The sequence below is a fragment of the Aquarana catesbeiana genome, linkage group LG13, assembly GCF_042186555.1.
Source record: "Aquarana catesbeiana isolate 2022-GZ linkage group LG13, ASM4218655v1, whole genome shotgun sequence".
In the NCBI taxonomy this organism is placed as follows: domain Eukaryota; kingdom Metazoa; phylum Chordata; class Amphibia; order Anura; family Ranidae; genus Aquarana; species Aquarana catesbeiana.
The window spans coordinates 10,210,936-10,230,808 of NC_133336.1; the positions used below are offsets into that span (position 1 = coordinate 10,210,936).

The window sequence follows — 19,873 nt, forward strand, 5'->3', positions numbered from 1 at the left end:
TTTTTTGGGGATAATTATTATAGCAAAATGTAAAAAATAATGCATTTTTTTCAAAATTGTCGCTCTTATTTTGTTTATGGCGCAAAAAATAAAAATCGCAGAGATGATCAAATACCACCAAAGAAAGCTCTATTTGTGGGATAAAAAAAGGACGTAAATGTTGTTTCGGAGCCACGTCGCACGACAGCGCAATTGTCAATAAAAGCGACGCAGTGCCGAATTGCAAAAAAACCCCACTCTGGTCAGGAAGGGGGTAAATCCTTCCGGGGCTAAATTGATTAATATAAGAACACTTACCTGGTCAGGGAGCCCACGATGTCGGCACCTGAAGCCAACCCGACCATCGGCTATGGGTGCAGCCACCGGCATCCTTACTAAGGGAATCAGGAAGTGAAGCCTTGCGGCTTCAAAGCCTGTTTCTCTACTGCACATGTGCGAGTCGCGTGGCGCTTTCTGAATGGTCTGCTGTCTTCTGGGACCAGTGATATCACTGGGGGGGCAGAGGGGGCCATGGCCCCCCAACATTATACTGTGCCCCTCCAATTAAAATAAATGAATAAATGGGACTGGGAGCAGTCTGGAATGCAGGGGACAGGGATGGAGTGAGCCGCCGTATCGCTGGCTCCTGCTCCTCCTCCACCTGATTCCACTCCTGGCCACTGGTTGCTAAAGTCACCTGGCATCTAGCAACCAGTGACGTCAGAGTCAGCATTAGTAGTTCTCTGTCCCCTCCTTCCTCTCTCGCACGCGATTGGTGAGGAGACACAGCCAATCTGCTCCTTCTGCACGCCCCCCCACTGTCGCTCTCCTCCTGTGTGTACCGCTAGAAGTGTGAGCTCGTTAGCTTCACACTTGACTTCCCGCAGTGCACAAAACACACAGGAGGAGAACGGCGGCGCCAGGGGGAGGAAGGAGGAGATCGGATGTGTCTCCTCTCCCATCCTCCCATCCAGTGCGAGAGAGGAAGGAGGGGAGAGAGAACTACCAGGTGCTCATTGATGAGCACTGATAGGAGGCACTGATAGGCGGCATTGATGGGCAATGATTGGTGGCACTGATAGGCTGCACTAGTGGGCACTGATAGGCGGCATTGATGAGCACTAATAGGTGGCATTGATAGGAGGCACTAATGGGCACTGATAGGTGGGATTGATGAACACTGATAGGTGGCACTGATAGGCAGCATTGATGGGCACTGATATGCTGCACTGATAGGCTGCATTGATGAGCACTGATAGTCGGCACTTATGGGCATTGAGCTCTGCTAGGCAGCATTGATGGCCACTGATAGGCTGCACTGATAAAGAGGCACTGATAGGCTGCATTGATGGGCACTGATAGGCAGCACTGATAAGCTGCACTGGTACGCGCCATTGATAAGCAATGATAGGTGGCACTGATAGGTGGCATTGAAGAGCATGTATGTGGGGGTGTGTGGCCTGGACATGGCGGCACGAAGACACACTATACTAGAGCTCCGGGACTACCATGCTCGTCCCGACTAGATAATAGCCGACTGATAGGGTTTTCTTGGAGCATGAGTACAGCCCGAGGGTACAAGACACGATCCACGACAAGGAGAGCCCATCCTCCTGCCTCTCAAACCTTACAGGGGGATATCCAGCACTACTTTGTTCTGCCTCCACGAGGGTCTCCAGGCGCTATAGTGGCGGCACCACGTAGCTCAAGCCGGGCTGTCAGCATTAAGCCGAGCCCACCAGCTCGATCCCCCATGCCCTAAGTTGGAAACCCCGGCGTCTTCACACCATGCTCTGGCGGAAGTCTTCGACCCCCTGCAGGCTGAGAATACAGGAAGTGTGGAAGGAGACATCCAAGCACTGCTGAGGGAGCTTCCCACACGCCGGGACATTGAGGCTTTGATTCTCCGGGTAGAGGAGTCACATCGCTAGGACATCCAAGCGGTAAGGACAGACATTAAAATACTGGCGGAGAGGGTGAGCACAGAAGAGGGACATGTGTCCTCCCTCGAACAGCGGGTAGTGGCCATTGAAAGAGCACAGAATATCCAGGTAGACACAGCAGTGGACTTACAGTTCCACATGGAGGTTTTGGAGGATAGAAGCTGCCAGAACAATTTGTGGCCCCGGGGTATCCCTGAAAAGACTGATGTGGAAGACCTCCAGAAAATAGTGAATGTTATATTTCAGGTGGTCTTAAACTCCCCCCAGATGATGGTTGAATTAGATAGGGTCCATAGAGCTTTGGGCCCCAAATCAAGAGATCCAGAGATACCTAGAGACATTTTATGCCGCCTACATAGCTACTCACAGAAGGAGCAGATACTTAGGGCTGCGTGGGGAGCGGGGGATATTGACTTTGAGGGGATTCCTATTAAAATCTTGTCGGATTTATCTCGGGCTACCCTTCAGCGTAGAGCCTGTCTATGGCCAGTCTTGGACCTGGCTAGAGAACAGGGGTACACATACAGATGGGGATACCCACTGGCGGTGACGTTCCATAAGGCATCATCTTCATTTACCCTCTGTACACCGGCCGATCTCCCGGGATTATTTGCATTTATAGAAGTGGCACCTATCCAGATCCCCAATTGGCTTTTATATATTCCACACACGGGGGTCGCCTGGGTCCGCAAGGTCATGGGAATCGTACTGAAGTACAAGAACAACAGCAGCTCCGATGCAGACCCCAAGTCCTCTGCAAAGAATAGAACCAAGAGCCAAAACCTAGACCTTCAGCTCTATCGAGTGAAAGAGGTGACAGAGAGGACATTAGCGGACGTTCCCCACAGTCCCCTCCATCCTAAGTCCTCAACTTTGGCCCCTGTCCCACATATCAAGATTAGCATCTTGAAGTTCCCGAGATGATGCCATAGGTTATAGCGTTTTGGGACAGTTAATGAATGCAATTACTTATGGAACCAAAAAGCTGCAGGCTCTTTATTGAGGACGCTTTAAGAAGACAGTTACTTACATTCAGAATTTGGTGTATGCTTTTCTGTTTTGTCTAGTATATATTTAAGCAAGGTTGCTCAAGTTGGTTTGGAATTAAAAGAACCAGAAGAATTATGAGTGCATAGGAACCTTTTGGTTATATACTGGGTTTTTTTTTTGTTTTTTTTTTTTATAGGTTTTATCTATTCGGTTGTAGTGTCAGGTTATGGGCTCCTCTTTTATTTGGGTTCTCACCTGTAGCTTCTTAGCACTTGACTGGTAATTAATCTCCCACGTTTAAAGGGGGATTTCCCCTTTTCTTTTTCTCCCCCCCAAATATTAATGGAACCTTTTTTTTTTTTTAAATGGCACGTTAGTAGCACGATTTTGCTATGTTGCAGTTTCTGCAACTCACATACGATATAGTTTTCAAGGCACTGGTTTTGGTTTCACTATATGGATGCAACAACTACCTTGTTTTTTTGTTTTTTTTTTTAAGACATGTGGGTAGCACTGTGTTTTTGAGATTCAGTTTCTGCAACTCGTATTTGATATATTTTTTAGGCACTTATTTGTGTTCTATTATATTGAAGCAACATTGTTCCACCCTTTTTTTTTTATTAATTTTTTTTTTTAAGGCACTTGGGTAACACTATTTTTTTTGGTGTTGCAGTTCCTGCAACTCCTACTTGATATACTTTTCAGACACTTATTTTTGCTCTGTAATATTGAGGCAAAGGTTGTCCTTTTTTTATTTTTTTTTTCCTTCCTTTTCCAGGAGCCTTATACATTGACAATATCACATAATATGGAGCAATCCCTTTTTTTTTTTGGTACACCCCTGAATGGAAGATGACCGTTAACCCCTAACCCCCCCCCCCCAGGTTATGTGGCCGGTAGAGGGCAAGGGGGAAAAGGAGTCTATGGCAGCTTAGAGATGGTCCCTATGAGACCCGTCTCCTTCTCTGTTTTTTTTGGAGAGGGGAATAGGTTATATGTTAGGTTGTATTTATGTTCCCCTTCTAAATATATCTTTATGGTACTCTGGAGATCAGAGGAGGAAGAGGGCTCTCTAACCTCCATGAGTTTTTTTTTTCTTAAAGGATAAACAGCTGGGGAACAATTATATGTTGGGTCCCTCTCTAGAACGTGACTTGAAGGCATGTTTTATAGCGAAGACGTTCTGTGCCTCCCCTATTTGGAATTGTAGAGGGGGGGCCCATTGAGCTATGCACATAGCCATTATTTTGACTTAAAAGGTCCCTTAAAAAGAGAGATGATCTTGGAAAAGGGAAGCCCTCAGACATCGAGGGAAACCTATCATATGCTTTAGATCATAGGCTGTCAATCATACAATATTGCCCTCATGATCCGCAGGTTGCTAGTGGTGTAAGTATTACTATATGCCGATCAACATATTTTAGAATGTTGGCTTTTTTACTTTTACTTTTCATTTTTAATAATAATTTAGAAGGATCGGGAGGGGCAGGTACGCCCAGGGCTCTGTTGTCGACCATCTTCGTCCACAACCATGTATAGGCCAACGCTCGAGTACCGGGTTTAACCGGTGAGCATTTTAGCAATATATTGCTTTTTTCTTTTTTTTTGTGGGCTTAGATCCCCCTCTTTTTTTTGTTGTTGTTGTTTTTTTTCTCCTTCCCCTTTTTCTTTTCTTTTTTTTCTTTTTTCCTGTTCTTTGTCCCTATCCAATACCTTTTCTTATCCTAAATTCCTTCCAATGGAAACCCTCAGTTTGTTCTCGCTTAACGTTAAGGGCTTAAATACGCCGAACAAAAAGGCGGATGCTCCTGCATGATTTGCAACGTCTTAAATCAGATGTTGCATTCATAAAGGAGATGCATTTTAGAGATGACAAAGTACCTATTTTAAAAAGTCGGTTATTTCCGACGGTTTATCACTCTACAAATCAAATAGCAAAGTTAAGGGGGATGTCTATCATCCTCTCTGGCAGAGTACCATGGTTTTTTGTAGATGCGGTCAGAGACCATGTGGAGGGAGTTTCCTGTTCGTAAAGGGCAGGGTGGGCGATGTTGGGGTTACACTGGCGACAGTGTACGCTCCCAATGTACATCAAGAGACATTTCTAGGTAAAACGCTTAAGCGGCTGACTGAATTCACAGAAGGACAGTTGATCATAGGAGGAGACTGGAATTTTTCACTAAATACAGTGGAGGATACTTCCACTGGACTGTCATCTATTTCTTTTAGCGCACGTAATCGTAATGCCCACATTTTGCACAGGAATCAATTGATTGATATATGGTGTTTACTGCATCCTACAGAAAAAGATTATACTTTTTACTCCCTTCCTCATAAGTCTTAATCCCGTATAGATTTTACGAGCTGCCACTATAGGCTCTATCACCTGGTCAGACCACGCACCTATTTTTTGACATATGACTTATGTAACTCTCGGACGAACGGGCCTACTCAGTGGAGATTGAATGAGAGTCTCTTACAGGATAAAGACGTCCTGGAGAACGTAACTAAAGAGTTTGATTTCTATTTTAGCATTAATGATACCCCAGAATGTGATCCTGGAACTGTCTGGGAAGCACATAAGGCAGTTATTAGAGGGGTGCTGATTAAACATGGAGCTAAGATTAAACGGAAACGGGCGGAACAGCTCAAATTATTACTTGATGATTTGACTACCTTAGAGCTTCATCATAAGCAGGCCCAGTCCCCCTCCCTAGAAAAAGATCTTCTGGTTAAACAAACACAAATTTCAGATCTTCTTCATTTTAAGGTGAAGGCGGCACTACAAGTTTGTAAGAAGTTCTCGTATGAGTCTGGGACAAATGTGGGAGATTTTTAGCTAGGACTTTACGTGAGCAGAAATGATTGAATTATATCCCACATTTGGTTTCATCTAATAGGCTTAAGGTCACAAAACCACATGATATATCTCGAGAATTTCAAAAATTGTACAAACCTCTATATAACCTGCAGACAAAGCCCCCTACTCAAGCCCAGATAGACTCGTATCTCTCACAGTCATTAATGTCCCGACTATCAAATGAAGATAGAGATAACCTTGAAAATCCCATAACAATGGAAGAACTTCAGGGAGCTGTAAAGGCCACTAAAATGGGTAAGGCACCGGGTCCCGATATTGATGGCCTGTTTATTGGACTTGATCTGCCTGCTGACTTGGTACCGCATTGCCTGGCTGTTACCCGACTTTGGCCCGCCCTCTGGACTTCCTTTTGCATGCTGATTCAGTGCCCTGCTGCCCGGTTGTTGCTGACTACTGCTCTTCTCCTGGTTCTGCTCCTGTCCATGCTCCGGTGCCCAGCTGCTTCCGCTTCCTGTTCCAAGGATTTTGGCTGCCAGCTCTACCCGCCTTCGGAGGGGACATCACCAGCCAGCTACCCAGCACTCGTGCCACTCCTTGCCTTTACACTTTCTGTTCCCACCTTCAGGAGTGTAGGCGGGAGGAGCAAGGGAGGCCTCCATCACATTCCAGTCTCCACCAGGTACATGATAGATATGTTATTATTTCAGCAGTTTTATATGAGAGAACTAACATTGTCCTATTAGAGGATAGTAGACCTGTGCACTGCCGAAAAATGTGTTCATTTTCGTTTCATTCGATTTTTTTTTTTTCAGGTCATTCGTTATGATCGCAATTCGTAAATTCAAAAATTCGAAAATCCGAAAATAAGAAAGAAAATCTGAAAATTTGAAAGAATAACTAACTAACTAATAATAACTTAACTATTACTAACTATTAAATTATAGGTATTGGAATTTCCTTTCAAAATTGGCTGTTAGTGAACGTAACGAATACAAATTTATCCAAAGTTTCAAATTATCTGAAATAACGAATGCCGCATCCAAACAAATGGAACGGAACAAATTAAAAATACATAATAATAATAATAATAATAATACGTTTTTATTATTATTATTGTTATTTATTTTCATTGATTTGTTACGTTACATTCGTTTAGATTCGGCATTCGTTATTTCGGATAATTCGTAACTTTGAATAAATTTGCATTTGTTACGTTCACTAACAGCCAAACTTGCAAGGAATTTCCAATACCTATAATTTAATAGTTACTAATAGTTTAGTTATTATTAGTTAGTTATTATTTCAGATTTTCGAATTTTCAGGTTTTTGAATTTTCAAATTTTCGAATATTCAAATTTACCAATATTCGGAATAATTTGTTAAATGGGTTTTCGGTAATTTGGATATTTTCAAATGAATGAATTTGAAGAAATTCATTAAAAAAGGAATTTGGAACGAAACGAATGGCACATGTCTAGAGGATAGTAGGTCAGAGGAGAGGTGTTTATGGGCCAAATATAAACTCAATAACAGGAATAATGAAGAGAATGGACTCGTACCGATCCCACTTTAAGCCTGAAATCGGGAGTGATTCCGGAGAAGTTTGCCTCATCAGTGAAAGGGGTTCTGATGCCAACTTTAGCTAACTCATCCTTCAGGTTTATTTTGGAAGTAATATTAAATTTGGGTACATAAATTTCAAAGATCCTGTGAAGTAAACAAACAAAACAAAAACAATGAAGCTTATGAGAACTGGAAAATAGTAATAGCTGCAACAATCATTGGGATAAAAACTTCAACCACCTTTTCTATTCACCCCACTGCAGCTGAGACCCCCATAGAGCTGCTGATCCACCAAAACAATTGTAGAGCCATACATGACCCAGCATTAGAAAGACAACAGGACAATTTAACTACTTGCCGACCGCACACTGTAGTTTTAATGCTACAGTGCGGGCCGGCTGCGCAGAATCATGTACAGTGGAACCTCGGATTGCGAGTAACGCGGTTTATGAGCATTTTGCAATGCGTGCTGTTTAAAAAAAACAATCCTGACTCGCTTTGCGAGCGCAGTCTTGCAAGACCAGCAGGATTCATGTTGCTGGGGTGTGCAGTACTGCATTTGGACAGAGGTGCGGGGGCACTGGTGATGCTTGGAGACACTCGGAGATGCTCAAAAACGATCGGAGACACTCAGAAACACTCAGGGAACACTCAGTTCCCAAGTGTCTCCAAGCATCTCTGAGTGTCTCCGAGTGTTTCCGAGTGTCTCTAGCACCCCTGCACCCCTGGCCACATGCTGTACTTATAGACAAGCAGTGGCTGTGGAATGGATTATCTGAGTTTCCATTATTTCCTATGGGGAAACTCGCTTTGATATACGAGTGCTTTGGATTACAAGCATTCTTCTGGAACAAATTATGCTCGTAATCCAAGGTACATTGGTACAGTGGTACAGTGGTACTTTGGATTACAAGCATAATTAGTTCCAAAAGAATGCTTGTAATCCAAAGCACTCGTATATATCAAAGCGAGTTTACCCATAGGATTCCATGGAAACTCAGATAATCCATTCCACAGTGACTGTTATTGTATGCCGTACCGCATGTGGCCAAAGGTGGGGGGGCACCAGGGACACTCGGAAACACTCAGAGATTCTCAGGGATGCTCGGTTTCCGAGTGTCTTCGAGCTGCTCTGAGAGGTCTCCAAGCGGCTCCAAGTGTCACCGGCACCCCCGCACCTCTGGCCAAATGGGGTACTGCACACCCTAGAGGCTTGAATCCGTCCAATTCCCACCCAATGATTTATGGCCCCCGCCAATCATCAGAACGAGTTACAGGAGAGAGCTGTGTGCATGTAAACCACACAAAGCTTTCTTCTGACAGCGGTGATGTGCCGTTTTTTTTTTTTCTGCAAAGCAGTAAAGCACCACACAATAAATATAGTTAAAGTGTAAGTTCACCTTTACAGAAAAATCTGTAAGGTGAACTTTACCAGGACCCCCTCCTCACCCCTCCCGGCCCCCCCACCCCTCAGTCCCGCTGACCTGGAGCACGGCGATCTCCCATTATGAGCCCCAGTATAGCCGCCTCACGAGTCCCGGGCTTAGAAATCCCCTCAGCTTTCTCTCTTCCTCTTCCCCACTGACAGGACGGGCTACGTGGGTTCTGATCGCTGCCCATGTGACGGCGACAAACAATTAGACTGCTCCTAAACGTACCTCCTGATGGGGCACATTTTGAAGATTATGCCGAGGGGATTTCTAAGCCCCGGACCTGTGAGGACACTCCAGGTCAGTGGGCCTAGGGGGGGTGAGGAGGGGGTCCTGTGTAAGATTTTTCTGTAAAGGGGAACTTATCCTTTAACCCTTTTCCCAGCCATTGTCATTAGTACAGTGACAGTGTATAGTATTAGCACCAATCACTGTATTAGTGTCACTGGTGATGTCAGTGGCAGTTAGCCAGTTTCCAGAAAGTGTCAGTTAGTATCAGATTGCCTGCCGTCCCACTATAAGCGGCCATTACTAGTATATACAAAAAAAATCCACTATATACTGTATACTGAACCATAGTTTGTAGACTCTATACCTTTCACGCAAACCAATCAATATACATTTATTGGGATTTTTTTTTTTTTTACCAAAGACATTTAGTAGAATACATTTTTGCCTAAATTAAAAATTTGTTCTTTATAAAAAAAACAAAAAACAATTTGATGTTTGTTTTATAACAGGAAGTAAAAAATATAGTTTTTTTAAAAATGTTATGCTTTTTTTTTTGTTTGTTTACAGCGCAAAAAATAAAAAACCCAGTGATCAAATTTCACCAAAAGAAATCTCTATTTGTAGGGACGAAATGATATAAATTTTGTTTGAGTACATCATTGCATGACCGCGCAATTACCATTTAAATTAGCGCAGTGCCAAATAGCAAAAAATGGTCATGAAGGGGGTAAAACCTTCCGGAGCTGAAGTGGTTAAACTTGCAGTGAGAGGGATATAAACTGAATGGATTATTTAGGTAGATCCTCACCCTAGAATTGTTGCTGATACATCAATGGCGATTCACATGCATTAGAATCGGATTGTACAACCTCTGCACAATCTTCTCCAGATTTAATGTCCAATTTAATGTTTCATTTTTACACTGCCAGGCCCTGCAGTACTGGAATTAAGCATTAAATACAACTATGTAGTGCGGAGGCTTACCTAAACAAGCCATTCAATCGATAACCAAGTTATAGCTTTCCCCACAACATTTTTGGTAGATCTAAATAAGATTGTATAATTAGAATGTAATGTGCACGGCCCGTTTAAAAAAAAATAAACCTGTCAAGAAAAAAAAAACACAGAGAGTGTATTCCCCGACCTTTCTGACAATGCCAGCTGCCTGAGGGTCATAATGATCCAATGGCATCAAAGCTTCACATCATGCCTGTGGGCCCTGCCCTTGCCCGTTGCAACGGCCTGCCTTTTTTTTGCCTCCTGCCTGCCCTTGTCACACCCCCTGCATGCCTTTATCATCCCTCCTTCCTGCGCTTGTCCCACTATCTGAAAGCCTTAGTCATGCTTTCTGTCTGCCCTTTTCTCACCTTCTTCCTGCCTTTGTCATGCCTCCTGCCTGCCCTTGTTCAGCCTTCTGCCAGCCCTTGCCCTGCCTCCTCCCTTCTTCCTGCCTTTGTCATGCCTCCTGCCTGTCCTTGTTCAGCCTTTTGCCTGTCCATGTCCTTCCTCCTTCCTGCCCTTGTCCCAGCATCTGAATGCTTTTGTCTTTCCTCCTGCCTGCCCTTGTCTCAACTTCTGCCTGCCTTTGTCAAGCCTCCTGCCTGCCCTTGTCCCACCATCTGAAAGCCTTTGTTCTTCCCCCTGCCTGCCCTTGTTCAACAAACTCCCTACCTTTGTCCTTCCTCCTGTTTGCTCTTATCCCCCCATCTGAAAGCCTTTGCCATGACTCCTGCCTGCCTTTGTTTAGCCTTCTGCCTGCCTTTGTCCTTCCTCCTGTCTACCCTTGTTCAGCCTTCTGCCTGTCTCTGTCCTGGCTCCTGCCTGCATTTGTTCTTCCTCCTGCTAGCCCTTTTCCCTTATCCTCCTTGCTCTTGTCCTGCTTCCTGCCTGGCCTTTTCCAGCCTTCTGCCTACATTTGACCTGCCTCCTGTCTGCCCTTGTCCCACATTCTGCTTGCTTTTGTTTTGCCTCTGGTCTGTCCTCGTCAAACCTTCTAATTGTCTTTGTCCTGCCTCCTGCAAGCCCTTTTACCACCCCCTGCCTGACTTTGACCTGCCTGCCCTTGTTCCACCTTCTGCTTCCCTTTGTCTTTCCTCCTGTCTGCCCTTTTCCCACCTCCTTCCTGTTCTTGTTCTGCCTCCTTCCTACCCTATAGGATACTAGTCAACATCACATCACTGCTGATGTCTGTCTTGGGCTGTCTTTCTCCTGTAAGCTAAATGAGTGTATACATGCTCGCCCAGCTAGTTCACTTTCCATATTCAACTGGCATATGGCATGTCAGAATATAGATACATGTTATGCAATTATATAAAAATGTTTTTTAAGTTTGAATAAACATGTAAACAAAGTTTTGTTTTTTTTTGTACATTGGCCTGCAGTGTTCTCCTCTTACGTTTTTCTCCATGATGTCCTCCATCGTTGTATGGTCTCAGCAGACAATCCTTGCTCTACCTCATGGATCTTGCCCGGGTCAGCCATGGCGATGATCATGGATGCGTTATCCTTGTATGGAAGCTCCACCACTGTACAAGGAAGCTTTGTGTCACGGTAATTGTTGTACTGACCCATTTGATGCATCATTGGAACATCCACCATTGTGTTCTTATCAACCTTGAACTTCTGGGTACTTGTAAATGCTGCATAAAAAGCGTGCTGCCATTCTCCTAATAACATAAAACATGCATGTGTTTTAAATCCAATAAAATCTCTGGTGAATGGATAAATAAACTCATGAAATTATTAGATTTGATGCCCCAAATTAATACATGCTCGTGGCATTAAAGCGAATGTCTGGAAAAAAAAGCATATTTAATATATCTCAACAATACCGGTACATTTCCCATGTTTTGTCTCTTTAACCACTTCAGCCCCGGAAGGATTTACCCCCTTCCTGACCAGAGCACTTTTTACAATTTGGTATTGCGTCGCTTTTACTGCTAATTGCACGATCATGCAATGCTGTACCCAAACAAAATTTGCGTCCTTTTCTTCCCACAAATAGAGCTTTCTTTTGATGGTATTTGATCATCTCTGCCATTTTTATTTTTTGCACTATAAACGGAAAAAGACCGAAAATTTGGAAAAAAAATGATATTTTCTACTTTTTGTTATAAAAAAAATCCAAAAAACTCAATTTTAGTCATACATTTAGGCCAAAATGTATTCGGCCACATGTCTTTGGTAAAAAAAATGTCAATAAGCGTATATTTATTGGTTTGCGCAAAAGTTATAGCGTCTGCAAACTAGGGTACATTTTCTGGAATTTACACAGCTTTTAGTTTATGGCTGCCTATGTCATCTCTTGAGGTGCTAAAATGGCAGGGCAGTACAAACCCCCCCAAATGACCCCATTTTGGAAAGTAGACACCCCAAGGAAATTGCTGAGAGGCATGTTGAACCCATGGAATATTTTTTTTTTTTGTCCCAAGTGATTGAATAATGACAAAAAAAAAATTACAAAAAGTTGTCACTAAATGATATATTGCTCACACAGGCCATGGGCATATGTGGAAGTGCACCCCAAAATACATTTAGCTGCTTCTCCTGAGTATGGGGATACCACATGTGTGGGACTTTTTGGGAGCCTAGCCGCGTACGGGGCCCCGAAAACCAAGCACCGCCTTGAGGATTTCTAAGGGCATAAATTTTTGATTTCATTCCTCACTACCTATCACAGTTTTGAAGGCCATAAAATGCCAAGATGGCACAAACCCCCCCCCAAATAACCCCATTTTGGAAAGTAGACACCCCAAGCTATTTGCTGAGAGGCATGTTGAGTCCATGGAATTTTTTATTTTTTGACACAAGTTGCGGGAAAGTGACAATTTTTTTTTTTTGCACAAAGTTGTCACTAAATGATATATTGCTCACACAGGCCATGGGCATATGTGGAATTGCACCCCAAAATACATTCTGCTGATTCTCCTGAGTACAGGGATACCACATGTGTGGGACTTTTTGGGAGCCTAGCCGCGTACGGGGCCCCGAAAACCCAGCACCGCCTTCAGGATTTCTAAGGGCGTAAAGTTGTGATTTCACTCCTCACTACCTATCACATTTTTGAAGGCCATAAAATGACCAGATGGCACAAACCCCCCCCCCAAATGACCCCATTTTGGAAAGTAGACACCCCAAGATATTTGCTGAGAGGCATGGTGAGTATTTTGCAGCTCCCATTTGTTTTTGAAAATGAAGAAAGACAAGAAAAACTTTTTTTTTTTTCTTTTTTCAATTTTCAAAAGTTTGTGACAAAAAGTGAGGTCTGCAAAATACTCACTATACCTCTCAGCAAATAGCTTTGGGTGTCTATTTTCCAAAATGGGGTCATTTGGGGGGGTTTGTGCCATCTGGGCATTCCATGGCCTCCGAAACTGTGATAGGCAGTGAAGAGTAAAATCAAAAATTTACGCCCTTAGAAAGCCTGAAGGCGGTGCTTGGTTTTCGGGGTCCCGTACGCGGCTAGGCTCCCAAAAAGTCTCACACATGTGGTATCCCCGAACTCAGGAGATGCAACAGAATGTATTTTGGGGTGTAATTTCACATATTCCCATGGCATGTTTGAGCAATATATCATTTAGTGACAACTTTGTGCAAAAAAAAAAAAAAAAATGTGTCTTTTTCCCGCAACTTGTGTCACAATATAAAATATTCCATGGACTCGACATGCCTCTCAGCAAATAGCTTGGGGTGTCCACTTTCCAAAATGGGGTCATTTGGGGGGGGTTTGAACTGCCTGGCATTTTATGCACAACATTTAGAAGCTTATGTCACACATCACCCACTCTTCTAACCACTTGAAAACAAAGCCCTTTCTGACACTTTTTGTGTACATGAAAAAAATTTTTTGCAAAAAAATTACTTTGAACCCCCAAACATTATATATTTTTTTAAAGCAAGTGCCCTACAGATTAAAATGGTGGGTGTTTCATTTTTTTTTTTCACACAGTATTTGCGCAGCGATTTTTCAAACGCATTTTTTGGGGAAAAAACACACTTTTTAAAATTTTAATACACTAAAACACACTATATTGCCCAAATGTTTGATGAAATAAAAAAGATGATCTTAGGCCGAGTACATGGATACCAAACATGACATGCTTTAAAATTGCGCACAAACGTGCAGTGACGACAAACTAAATACATTTTTAAAAGCCTTTAAAAGCCTTTACAGGTTACCACTTTAGATTTACAGAGGAGGTCTACTGCTAAAATTACTGCCCTCGATCTGACCTTCGCGGTGATACCTCACATGCATGGTGCAATTGCTGTTTACATTTGACGCCAGACCGACGCTTGCGTTCGCCTTTGTGCGAGAGCAGGGGGGGACAGGGGTGCTTTTTTTTTTTTTCTTTATTATTTTTTTGCTTTTTTATCTTATTTTTAAACTGTTCCTTTCATTTTTATATTTTTTTTTATCATTTTTATTGTTATCTCAGGGAATGTAAATATCCCCTATGATAGCAATAGGTAGTGACAGGTACTCTTTTTAGAAAAAATTGGGGTCTGTTAGACCCCAGATCTCTCCTCTGCCCTCAAAGCATCTGACCACACCAAGATCGGTGTGATAAAATGCGCTGTTTACATCCGGCGAAATCTAAGTAATGAAATACTCGTAGCTTCCAGTTTCTTAGGCCATAGAGATGTTTGGAGCCATTCTGGTTTCTGATCAGCTCTATGGTCAGCTGGCTGAATCACCAGCTGCATTCTCAGATTCCCTGTTGGGACAGGAGAGCCAGAGAAAAACATGGAAGACGGTGGGGGGGGCATTCCCTCCCACTGCTTGTAAAAGCAGTCTAGAGGCTAATTAGCCGCTAGGATTGCTTTTACATGAAAGCTGACCGCTGGCTGAAAAGAATGATACCAAGATAATACCTAAACCTGCAGGCATCATTCTGGTATAACCACTCAAAGTCCAGCAACATACCAATACGTTGCTGGTCCTTGTTGGGTATACATTGTAAACTTTTTTTTCATGCAGCCTGTGGGCTGAACGAAAAAAAGATATTGATCGGTGGGTATGCCCACCATTAGAATACCTCCCTTCATCCACCCACTTCTAATGATGGGCATACATGCACCGTATATATATATGCTGAAGCATGGGGGCATCCTCCCACAAAAGGCAGGAGCAAATCGCTCCTCCACCCACTGCTGCCCCCACGCTTCGGCATATATGCTGAAGTTTGTAACTGTGGTGGTGAAATCACCTCCGACAGCGCTGGAGTCACGGCTTTATGTATCGTGGGAGCAAACGCTGTTGCTGTCGAGATAAATAAATCCGTGCTGCAACTGAATGGCGTACCTGCTAAGCAAATGATGGTTAACAAAAAAACAAAGTAACATTACAGTATAACAGTATTACTTACCATACCTGCAAAGCAAAATACAAAAAAAAAACATAGTAAAAAATAAAACATTTAACGCAACCTGTGCCTACCTAAAATATATATATGCCGAAGCATGGGGGCATCCTCCCGCAAAAGGCAGGAGCAAATCACTCCTCCACCCACTGCTGCCCCCACGCTTCGGCATATATGCTGAAGTATGTAACTGTGGTGGTGAAATCACCTCCGACAGCGCTGGAGTCACGGCTTTATGTATCGTGGGAGCAAACGCTGTTGCTGTCAAGATAAATAAATCCGCTCTGCAGCTGAATGGCGTACCTGAAAACAAAAAAGTGGTTAACAATAAAAAAACAAAGTATAAAAAAATTGCATACCTATAAAGCAAACATGATAAAAACATAACAATAAAACATTGCAGTATAGAATGCCGAACAATAGAGAGAGAATAGAGAGAGAACAATAAAACAACAACTATTTTTGTTTTTTTTATTTTATATATTTTTTTGTGTTTTTTTCTTTTTTTTTTTACTTTTTTTTGTTTTTTTTACACTTTTTTTTGTAACTTTAACTTTTTTAACTGGTACCAGGTTTGGATCTCTCAAAATGCGACAGCATCTTGGGAGACCCTGTGAAAGTGTGTCCTAGTCTGTGCAGTTCTGTACCCTACGCTAATACTCAACTAATGTATGGTAGCGTTCAAAACATTCACCAATGCAAAGACCAGGATTGCCAGGACAGAGGGGACAATAATACCGGGTGTCACGCCTAAATCTGCGCTTGCTGCAGACACAACATCTTTTTTGGGGGGTTTTTTGGGTAGGGGTACTCAGGAGGGCATAAAGAAAATGCCTCTCATGCAGCCGGCTTACTGCATTTGGTTGGGGAAGGTGAGGTGGAGCACCGTCTGGAAACAGAAGGGCTCTGACGATCTCTTCCTGGAATTTAAGGAAGGATCCAGTCCGTCCTGAAGCTCTGTATAGCACATGAGCGTTCAGCAAAGCCAATTGAAATAAATAAACAGACACTTTTTTGTACCAGCGTCTGGCCTTACGGGCAATTAGGTACGGCGCCAACAACTGGTCGTTGAGGTCCACCACTCCTATATTAAGGTTATATTCATGGACACAGAGGGGTTTCTCCACAATACCAGTCGCCGTAGGAATTTGGACCATCGTGTCTGCATGAAGGGAGGTAAGAACGAAAACATTCTTATTGTCCCTCCACTTCACAGCGAGCAAGTTATTACACTGCAAGCAGGCTCTCTCCCCCAGCCTAAGACGGGAATCTACAAGCCGCTGGGGAAAGCCCCAGCGATTAGGTTGCACGGTGCCACATGCTCCAATCTGATTATCAAAAAGGTGGCTAAAAAGTGGCACGCTCGTGTAATAATTGTCCACACCCTTTCCGAATAAGGGTGACACCAAGTCCCACACTATCTTGCCAGCGCTTCCTATGTAGTCAGGGCAGTTTGTCGGCTCTACGTGACTATCTTTGCCCTCGTAAACCATAAAACTACATGTATAGCCTGTGGCCCTGTCACAGAGCTTATACATCTTGACGCCGTATCTGGCACGCTTGCTGGGAAGGTACTGTTTGAATGACACGTGGCCAGAAAATGTAATCAGGGACTCATCAACGCAGACAACTTGATGGGGAGTAAACAAGTCTGCAAAACGTTGGTTGAAGTGGTTTACGAGGGGCAGAATTTTGTAGAGCCGATCGTACACGAGGACGACAGAGTTCATTGTCGTTGAAGTGCATGAACCGCAAAATCTGCTCGTATTGTGCCCTGGCCATGGAAGCAGAGAACAAGGGCGAATGGTAAATTGGGTCAGTGGACCAATATGACCGCAACTCACTCTTTTTATTCAAGCCCATGAGGAGGGAAAGGCCCAGAAAGATCTTAAATTCGGAAACCATAATTGGTTTCCAATCTCTGGCAAGGGAGGACTGGGGATTAGTGGCGATGTGTTGACCAGCGTATAAATTGCTTTGGTCCACAATAGATCTATAGAGATAAAAATCCAGTGGCATAAAGTCAACTGTTTCCACCTGAATTCAGGGTTGGCCAGTGAAAGGGGGAAGTACGGGTGCTGCAGAAGTGGTGGGTACCCAATTCGGATTGACGAATGCAGCAGGAAGAGCACTATGGGTACGACGGGCCTGTGTTCGTCTTCTTGGTGGCAGCGGGACACTACTTGTGCTTGCCACCTCGCCAGCTTGAACTGCACTTATGGGACTCGCCACGTCACCAAGTGTTACTGCAGTGCTGGATGTACGACCAGGGTGTACTAGGCCGCTGGTGCTTGCCAGTTCACCAGAAGGAATAGCGGCACTAGTACTTCTCTGCTCCATACGAGAGCCCTGCGGTTCTTGCACTTCAAGGACAGAAGAAGTTCGGGGTCTGGTACGCAGGGACCACAACTCCGTCGTCAGAGCTATCTGTCATGGAGCCGCTGTCCTCTACAGGATCGTATTCTGAGCCTGAATCTGACAGATGAGTGACTTCCTCTTCACTATCTGTCTTGGTCAGAAACCTGTAGGCCTCTTCACTAGTGTACCTTCGATTTGCCATTTTGGGCTCTAAATTTAGGGGTACACTAGTGAGACTCACAGGCAAAAAAGCTCCTGACTGTTAGCGACTGATTCAAAATGCTACCAAAAAACTGTTATTGATCGCAGGGATCAGGCCTGACTCTGCGAACGCTGCAGTTATGTGTGCTTACTGTTTTGTAAGTGTCAGTGATCGATCAATACTGCACTTGGGTGGGCTGGGCTGGGCCGGGCAGAGGGGCAAAACGCAGGTGCTAGCAGGTATCTGGGCTGATCCCGCTAACACTGCGTTTCAGGGAACCCTAAACTGCTGGGGAGTATAGATCTGATCGGATCAGATATCGATCCGCTCAGATACTATAGCACTAAGGGAGGTGTATGCTGCGTGCGTGGGTTTTAGCGCTACTGGCGCTAACCTGACGCTGCCTGGGGCGACGCAGACCTTATCTGACCCTAAAAACGTAACTTATATCACCGCCGGGCAATTAGGGGGTTAAACCTTTATAAGGTAATAAACGGCGGGTGCCCTAAAACTATAATAAACTATAATAAACTATAAAAAAATAAACTAACTAACCAGCGTCACCCGTAACAGTTATACGGTGATCGCTGGTGAAAGGGTTAACTAGGGGGCAATCAGGGGGTTAAAACCTTTAGCAGGTAGTATATGGGGGTCCCTGTCGCTCAAAAACACTGACAGCGAACCTATATACTTACCTCCCTAACTAGCGTCACCTGTGTCACTAATACAGCGATCAGAAAAATGATTGCTTAGCGACACTGGTGACGGGGGGTGATCACGGGGTTAACCTTTATTAGGGGGGGTTAGGGGGGTACCCTGGACCTAAAGGGGGGTACCCCAGACCTAAAGGGGGCTAACCTAACTGCCCTAACACTTATAACTGTCACAAACTGACACCAATGCAAAAAAAAAAACTGCTATTGGTGTCAGTGTGACAGGGGGTACAGGGAGGTGATCGGGGGGTGATCGGGGGGGTGAAGGAGGGTGAAAAGTGTGCCTGCGTGTTCTACTGGAAGTGTAGTGTTGGTGCAACTTACTTGGATGTCTTCTCTCCTCGGCGCCGGATCGAAAAGACCGGCTCGAGGAGAGATGACATCACTTCCTCTCCCTCTGTTTACATTACAGAGGGAGAGGAAGCATTTGATTCGCTGGGAGCGATCGGGAGGGGGTGGCCATCAATGGATGGCCTCCCTCTGACCTCTCATCGCCCGCGAACAAAAGCAGACCGCCTATGGCACCGGGGGGGGGTCCGTTCGCGGGACCGCGGGAAGGCATCACGTATCAGGTACGTGATTTTGCCTGCCCGTGCCATTCTGCTCACGTATATAGACGTGAGGCAGTCGGCAAGTGGTTAAGCCCTTCCTGCCGACCGGATGCAAATATGCGGCCTCAGCTTGAAGGGTTTGTACTGGGTTGATGCCTGCAGCTGCACGCATGACCCTCCCCCCGGACATCTTGCGTTAAGGGAGTTCAGGCATTCTACAGGTAGCTTTAGAGAGAAAAACACCACCAACCTTCTACAGGTAGCTTTAGCTGAAAACTGTGCAGAGGATGCACTACACTAACTTGTAAATAATGTAGATGCCTGCGGTAGTGATAGGATCAGGAAAACACCACCAACATTCTACAGGTAGCTTTAGCTGAACACTGTGCAGAGGTCGCACTACACTAACTTGTAGCTTTAGCTGAACACAGTGCAGAGGTCACATTACACTAACTCGTAGCTTTAGCTGAACACTGTGCAGAGGTCGCACTACACTAACGTTCAAATAATGTAGCTGGCTGCGGTTGTGATAGGATCAGGAAAACACCACCAACCTTCTACAGGTAGCTTTAGCTGAACACTGTGCAGAGGTCGCACTACACTAACTTGTAGCTTTAGCTGAACACTGTGCAGAGGTCGCACTACACTAACTCGTAGCTTTAGATGAACACTGTGCAGAACAGGCACTACACTAACGTTTAAATAATGTAGCTGCCTGCGGTAGTGATAG

General features: G+C 44.3%; 1 protein-coding gene across 3 annotated transcripts in view; it reads right to left on the minus strand.

Moving 5' to 3' along the window:
* Positions 1–19,873, minus strand: part of LOC141117057 (serine protease inhibitor A6-like) — an 82,978-nt gene that overhangs the window by 10,575 nt on the left and 52,530 nt on the right. For all 3 annotated transcript variants that reach the window (XM_073609659.1, XM_073609658.1, XM_073609660.1), the window contains exons 3-4: positions 11,353–11,623; positions 7,293–7,440 (exon numbers count right to left, since the gene is read on the minus strand). In XM_073609659.1, coding sequence (XP_073465760.1) covers positions 7,293–7,440; positions 11,353–11,623 — 419 coding nt within the window. The remainder of the gene's footprint in view (positions 1–7,292; positions 7,441–11,352; positions 11,624–19,873) is intronic.